Source organism: Mercenaria mercenaria, chromosome 7 (genome assembly GCF_021730395.1).
Source record: "Mercenaria mercenaria strain notata chromosome 7, MADL_Memer_1, whole genome shotgun sequence".
NCBI classification, from domain to species: Eukaryota; Metazoa; Mollusca; class Bivalvia; order Venerida; family Veneridae; genus Mercenaria; species Mercenaria mercenaria.
In genome coordinates, this window is record NC_069367.1 from 75,955,435 (window position 1) to 75,963,988 (window position 8,554).

Genomic DNA, 8,554 nt, shown 5'->3' on the forward strand with positions numbered 1-8,554 from the left:
GTCGTGCTATTGGCGCATAGGCGACACACGACAATGCGACAATGTCGTTTGAGAATGTCATGTGTTGTATCGCATTGTCGCGCGTCGATAAAATGCAGGACAGGATGCACGACAATGCGATGCGACGCGAGATATTGTGCCAAAATTGACAACTCGACGCACGGCATTGCGAAGCGACATCACGACATTTTGACAAATGTCATATCGCATTGTCGCGCGTCGTATCGCATTGTCGTGTGTCGTATCGCATTGTCGCATCGCAATGTCGTGCGTCGCCTCTGAGGGGCGACAGACGACATTTCACATGGCACTAACAGGATTCCGTAGAATACAGCTTCCGTGATAAAGCTACTATTATAATAACCCTTTAATATTCAACGATCGAGAAATACATATCTCCGTGGCAGTACTGGTAAAGACAGCAGACAAGTTTTTATTACTGCGGCGGACCGGGTTCGATTCCCTACGCAGGTACTTTTTTTGCTTAATTTGACATTTCTAAGATAGTTTAGAATTTAAACTTTTATTCTAATGTTCATACTTTTAAGTTAAAAGACAGATCAGTTTTAGCTAAAATCTGGAAGTCGGCGCCTTTAAAATTCTGTCCAATGTAAACCCAAGCTCTTAAGTAAGTAAAGTTTTAGCATTATTGGTTTCTGTCACTCAATCTCACTTAGGTAAAAATGTTTGCTAGCAACAAATGAAGATGATACAAAACTACACAAAGACGCTGTAAAGTTGGTTCGCTAATGTTTGTTGCATACAATTAATGTGTAATGTAAACAAACAGAAAAAATCGGTGCAATTTGCAGGGAACCCCTGTAGAACTCTGGTTTGCAAAATAAAAACTTAAAGACCAATCAAAAGCTATGGCCCTACATTTCCCCCAGATCAATTTCATGAGAATAATTTTGATAATTATCAGCAGAATACATCTTTTCTGCAAGTAATTATAATAATTAAAATGTTTTCACAGCTTCATCTGCTAACTAATTTTGTCATCTGTTTTTGAATAGTTTTTAAAACAGTTATTTAACTATCACACACTTTAGAAACGTGCGGTTTAAACTTAACTGAATACACAAAGTACATAATTCTACGCATATACATATGCTACTATCAATTTTTAATTTGACACTTTTATTTCTCAATTTTCCATGCACATCAATGTATAACAAGTGAATGAAGTATTGCCATGCAACACAAATTCCCATTCTGGAAGTCAACCAATTTCCTCTACTGCAGTATAACATAATGATCTGATATGTCAACAATGTATAAATAAAATTGTATTATTTATACATTTGAATTAAAAATTGCATACCGGTATACAAAATCCTACAGTTGTTGATTGTTTGTAACATCTATAAATGTAAAAAGTATTTTTTTTTCTCAATTTTTATAACATTTCATTTTGAAATTGATGGGGAAATAGGAGAAAAATGTAAGAAATCATCATATTAACGGGAAGTAATTCTGAAAAAAAAAAACACCGTTTCTAAAATTTTTAAAGGACACATCAGCTTATAATGAAATATTTTCTGGAAAGGAAATGATTCATGTTGACTTGACCTTCAAGTGTATCATTGACCCTGGGTATTGCACATTACACATTGTTTAACATTTGTGTCAAGCAATATGGATGAGTTTTAGACCAAAGAAAACAAAACAAAAAAACACCACTTACCTTTGACCTCCGACTGTGAAATTGACCTTTAAGTCAGGAATAACGATGTTGCGTAAGACATGTTATGTCATTATGGCAAAAATTTGTGCAAAGTAACATTAAAATCCCTTAATGGATGACAGAGTTATTGACAATACAGGAACACAACCTATTAACCTCCAAGTGTGACCTTGACCTTTAAGCTAGAGGTCTGGGTGTTACGCATGACAAGTTGTTTTATTATAGGGTACAACATCTCTTAAAGGAGTTTTGAGTCACCTACAGGACAGGAAAAGAGCCGTGTAGGCCTTTGAACTCCAACCTGACATTGACCTTTGAGCTACGGGTCCGGTTTTGCGTATGACACATGGTCTCATCTAAAGGGAATTTTTGTATTAACTTATGATATTTAATTCCTTTTTGCATGACAAAATTATGGACCGGGCAGGAAAAAATCCCTTCTGAAATTTGATTTCGAAGTGTGACCCTGACCTGTTAGCTAGGATTCTAGATTTTGCGCAAGACATGTAGTCTGCTAATGGGGAAAATTTGTGCCAAGTAATCTATTACTGGATGGCAGAGTTCTGGACCGGACACGAAACAGACCCTGTTAATGCTGTTAGTATTTGACTGCGAAGTGTGGCCTTGACCTTTAAGCTAGGGGTTTGAAAGTTGTACTTGACACGTCGTCGTATTATACGGTACATTTGTACCAATAATATTAAAATCCTTTCACGGATTGTTAAATTACAGACCGGACAGATAAAAACCCAGTTGACCTTTGAGATCCAAGTGTGACCTTGACCTTTGAGCTAGGGGTCCGAGTTTTCCGCATGATATGTTGCCTAATCATGGGGAGTATTTGTGCCAAGTAATATTAAAATCCCTTAAGGTTATGGACCGGACACGAAATTGCCAATGGACAGACGGATGGACGAAAAAGCGCAATCCTTTAGTCTCCAAAACTGTCTTTCAACCAGTAGGGGAGTAATAACCACCATGGAAATAAAAGAATAAAACTATTTTGTGGGAGGTCTTTAGATTAATTATATGTCTATCAGACGAAAGTATGAGGCAACATAATTTGTCACGGAAACTTGATAATTAATTGCGGTCGAGTATTTTCACAGAATCAGTGGTAAAGATACAGAGAATATTTTAACGAGTGGAATAGCCTCGAACGAAAATGTTTAGTTATCGTGTTCATGCTCTTACATGTAAAACAAACAAAATGTTTTGACTAAATTTACCCATTTTATAGTTTCTTACCAGTGAAAAATATATTTGATATTTTACACTAAAAATACCAGATATTTCACTTTAATATTTCCATATTTCACAGTAAGAGCATATGTAATAGATTGATATATATACTAGACTCTCTAGCAGCATAGGAGTGTCCTTTTTGTTTGAAAAAAAATTATAGTACAGCAGAGTGTTTCTAAATTTGTATTACCGCGTGAGGTAAAAAGGGCGATTGATAACCAGATATTTGTACCATTTAATTTCGGTTATATTGTGAAACAGTGGGTACAAAAAATCGGATATATGAATTAGTTCTATTTTCAATCTATTATCCTTTTTGAATCAAATAAAATAGTTAACTTTACCTTTACTTTTATTACGCAGTCTAAAAGTGCGAAACATTTGTTAAATGGTTAAGTGTATTGACAGTCCTATGAGTTTTGAGAAAATCAGAGAGCTGTATCATTAAAGTCCACAGGTGTAACGAAGAATGTATAGCACTCGGTCAAAAGGTGTTTGGGGACTGAAAGGTTTAAATTATTCTATTCGCGACGTAAGAAATGCAGTTTTTGTTTTCATTTAAAACAAACACGTCCAACAGAAGTCTGTTTATAATTTTAATGCAATTATATAAAATAAGGTACACGTATATTTCAGGTGCAAATCCTCAGTGACAAAACATCATGTATTCCATAGCCAACAGGACAGTGGATTCAAGAGGTATAAATGATTCGTTAGAAAATGAAAGTTTTGACAGTTCAATTACTGCAATAACTCTTGTTGAACGATTTGCGATGCCGGTCATATGTATATTGGGACTTATCGGAAATACTTTGTCATTCATAGTTTTCCTTCACAAGTCATTGCGTCAGAAATCCTGCAGTCTTTATCTAGCAGCACGAAGCCTAAGCGACAATGGATTTATTCTGATACTTCTTGTTGTTTGGATTTCCACAGTGCTTGACCTTCGACTAAGTAAAGTTATGGGAATTTGTCAGTCTATAATATTTTTGACTTACGTATTCGGATGTGTATCTGTTTGGCTGGTGGTATTCGTTACTTTTGAAAATTACATAAGGATATGTAAACCATACAGAGTTAAAAACTTTTGCAAAACATCGAACGCTAAATATGCTGTAATATTCTTATCTGTGTGTGTTCTGTGTTGTTATAACTTTCCATTGTGGACAATGAATAAGGAATGTCTCCCTAATGAAAAACATTACGGTTTTATTAAAGTTATGGTATACACAGATAGTTTACTAACACTAGTTTTTCCAACACTGATAATGTCAGGCTTAATGACACATATTGCAATAACGTCAATTACGTCGTGTAAATTTCGACGGAGATTAAGTTCTACGTCGGTACAGAAGAAAAGAACAAGTCCCATGACCAAAGTAACTTCAATGCTTCTTGCAGTGACGCTCATATTCTTTATTCTGAATATGCCGTCACATGTTGTACGCTTACGACTTATGATACTTGCATTTACTGAAAACAAAAGAGACATAACTGAATCTTTAGATGTGACATTGCAATCAGTTTCCCAACTGATATATTATCTGTCGTTGGCTGTAAATATTTTTGTTTATTATTGTTTCGGGAATACATTCCGAAAGGTTTTCTTCAAACGTTTTCACTGGAAGACCAGACATACCTATGTTCTGACAGACAGCAGTGTTTTGTCAGTTCAGACACGTCTAAAAAACAGAAAAAATAAAAAGAAGTTTCGAAAAATTCCTGCTCAATGTCATATTCAGTTAAATAATTCTGCTGACGCAGAAGACGTACCTAAAGTTGTACATTTGCAGTAATTGCATGTACGTGATTCTGTCATGTGATGTAAAAATATTTGTAAAATTTCTACATGAATAAAATAGTCAATATTTTTGCTGTATGTATTATGTTACATCTTTGTACAGATGACGTTTATTTTACATAGCGTGTTAGTGTATACCTAAAAGACATTCCTCAAAATGAATGTGTGTCATAAACAATATATGTACGTATAATTTTATTAATTCAAAATGTGTATGTGCATTTTCATTTAGTGTTTTTGCAGGAATATAGTGTATACTCTTAAATATCCACACGCATGTGTCTAGGCGCACATAACGCATAAACTGATGAATGCACTGAAAGACCGCAGTTTAAAAAAATCGAAACTCCCGTTTCTGACGTTCAGCTAATATAACTGAGTCGTCTGCTTACTTTTCGTGGAAATATAGAGAAACTAATTGTATATGGAAAGCCTGTTTATTTCTAATTTGAAAACATGGACCACAACTCAGTCGCGTATGAAATAGGGCACCTTTAGTTACCTAAATACAACATAATTTAGAGAAAAAAATCTGCTTATTACAGATGAAAAGCTTACCTAATTGGGATTTAAGTGTTTCATTAGGAATATGACATCAGTAATTTGAAACTTTAGAAATGAAAAAAATTAGTACTCATTAGTCTCACAAGTTTTGGTAGTATGGATCTGCCATAACTTCAACTAAATTTTCTCAATGTTATTTTAAAAGCCATTTTGGTGAGAGTACACCTGAACATTTGTATGTGCGCATGCCAAACCGGAAGCTAACGTGGCTATTTACGACAATGTTTGCAACTGCATATGTCTATTCTTCTGAAAGAAAAGTCATAAACCTGTTTCTGATCTGATATCAAAATGGTTTAATAATGCGGAAGTAATGAACAAATTACCACAGAAATGCTACAAAACAGTATTGCCTTAAAATGACGTTATCGACGTTATGTCGTTACGTGTCGGTTAGCGCGCAAAATTAATAGCTTTCATCTTGAAAGTACGTAATTTTGAGCATTTTTATTTGAACAATTTTACACAGCCATTATATGCCGAAATATTTTTATGAATCTTTCTCTCTGAATAATGATCAACATTTTGTAAGAATATGGTTAATAGTTACTTATGTTATTCGGAATATCGCTGGGTGCAGGGTTACTGATGTTATTGAGAATATCGCTGGGAGCAGGGATACTGATGTTATTGGGAACATCGCTGGGTGCAGGGTTACTGTTGTTATTGGGAATATCGCTGGGTGCAGGGTTACTGATGTTTTTGCCTGGGTGCAGGGTTACTGATGTTATTGGGAATATCGCTGGGTGCAGGGTTACTGATGTTATTGGGAATATCGCTGGGTGCAGGGTTACTGATGTTATTGGGAACATCGCTGGGTGCAGGGTTACTTATGACGGCAATTTTCAAATACAAATTTGGCAGTTCGAATTATAATACATAGTTTTCTATTTTCATTGATAATTTGGTACTTATAATATACTAAAACTCTGCTCTAAACGTGTCCGAATTTCAGAAAAAAAAACTGATTTCTTGAACTCAATGTTACTACGGAAACGAATTCCGTAACCTATATATCTAAATGTAAAATTCTTGTGCGTTAACACGGGTTATTTTAGGAACACAGCTTCAGCATTTATCTGTATATCAACACTAGCTATGAGAATAATTGCAGGCATAAGGATTCTTCCATAAAATGTGAGACGATGGTTACTAGCTGTAAATATTCTAAGCTTTTTAATTTGTTTAAATAAATGCAAATAACACGAACATATTACTAATATTTTGAAGCTACATTTAACGAGAAAGATAAATTTATTTAAGATATGTCTAAGAAATTATGATAAAATAAATAAAGATATAAGATAGTTCAAACATCTCTGTTGCCAGGGTTACTTTCAACGTTAAGATAAATAGGGTTTTATGTAAAGGGTTTGGTATTCTGTTTATATATTACTCTAATATTCCATAACCGTCATTAACAGAATGGCACTAAGGCCGTCAAAAACCCGTTATCATACATAGTTGTTGAACAAGAGTGTCAGACTGTCACAAAATACACCCGTCATCGAACTTGGCCTAATTCTTGGACCATAATCCAAGAGTTCCTGTGGCGATTTGGGTGGTTATAGAACAGGAATGTTATGCCCACAAACATTGTCAGCAAGTTTGGTGAAGATCGGATGAAAACTTTTAGAGCGTACAAGGCTGAATTCACAGTATTTCGAGTAACTCAAGGGTCATAATCCATGAGTGCCTTGAACGATTTGGGTGGTTACTGGCCTTTGCCGAGATATTATGTCCACAAACATTGTCAGCAAGTTTGGTGAACATCGAATGAAACGTGTTCGACTTAAAGGGAGCCGACAAGAGTAAGCTCGCGGTTTTTCGAGTAATTCAAGGGCCATAATCTAAAAGTGTCTGTGGCGATTTGGGTGGTTATCGAACTTGGCTGAGATATTATGCCCATAAACATTGTCAACAAGATTTGGTGAACATCGCATGAAAACTGTTCGACTTAAGAGAGCGGACAAGGGTAAACTCGCAGTTTTTCGAGTAATTCAAGGGCCATAATCCAAGAGTGTGGCAATTCGGATGGTTATCAAACTTGGCTAAGATATTATGCCCACAAACATTGTCAGCAGGTTTTGTGAACATCGGATGAAAATTGTTCGACTTAAGAGAGCGGACAATGTTAAACTCGTAGTTTTTTTAGTAATTCAAGAGCCATAATCCGAGAATGACTGTGGCGATTGGGGTGGTTATCGATCTTGGCTGAGATATTATGTCCACAAACATTTTCAGCAAGTTTGGTGAAGATAGGATGAAAACTGTTCGTCTAAGAGAGCGGACATGCTTTGGAAGCCAAATTTGCGCCCGCCATGGGTGTTCACATAATACGCTCCGCTGCTTCAGAGACGGTCGTATAAAAATGAAAGAAAATACGTCATCATGGAAACACGAGCCCCGCGATATATACATTTTAAACTTATATTAGCAAGTTGGCGCGCAGACTAGTAAAATTATCACCTAGGCAGACTTCTTCGGAGACAGTCAATCCGAAATGCACTGAAGTGTTTAATATCCGTACTTTCCTTCTTCTTTCAATATAAAATACCTTTGGAGTGTCATGTACTTGAAACTTGAATTAAAATTGTACTTGAAGGTACAGAGATCAACGAACTTGAAATTGTAGGTGCTGATGTCTCGGTCACAAAACCGCACGTTTTAAAAAATCGTACGAGTCCACCAATTTTAGCATCCTTACGGTCTCTGTACAATCGGTTCTGGTCACAGTACCTACGATTCCCGTACGATCTTTAGAGGATGTAATCGTGAAATATCCGTACAGACTTCGTAGTACAAGTCGTGCGGAGCTCGCGAGGAGCCCGGCCGTACCTCGTACTGTGCTCGTAGGTTCGTACGGCGCTCGCATGACACTCGTACGGTGTCCGCACATTTCTGCTTTTATACCATCTTGAATCACCAAGGAGGTAATGCGGAGCCCGTACGGTGGTCGTAACGCCCTGCGAGCCCCTTGCGGACATCACACGTTCTTCAAACGGTTTCCTTAATATCGATCGGACATTGTATGTTGACCATGCGAGTCCCGTGCGATAGTCGTGCGAGCAGTTTTCCAAATCCACACGCACATCGTGCAATGCCCGTAGGAACTCTTCCGGGGCCAGTGCGGTTCCCGTATGGGGCTCTTGCGCGTTGCTCCCGAATTTACCCTGGTAACAAGGTAAATTACCTCATTAAATATATCATGACATATATTCATATTTTATAATGTCCCTTTATCCGTTTATCCATCC

General features: G+C 36.5%; 1 protein-coding gene across 1 annotated transcript; it reads left to right on the top strand.

Moving 5' to 3' along the window:
- The first annotated feature begins 3,574 nt into the window (after nucleotides 1-3,574).
- LOC128558347 (FMRFamide peptide receptor frpr-18-like) lies at nucleotides 3,575-4,728 on the top strand. The gene has a single exon (XM_053547281.1). It carries the CDS (start codon nucleotides 3,595-3,597, stop codon nucleotides 4,726-4,728), a length of 1,134 nt encoding a protein of 377 aa, XP_053403256.1. The 5' UTR covers nucleotides 3,575-3,594.
- The last annotated feature ends 3,826 nt before the right edge of the window (nucleotides 4,729-8,554 follow it).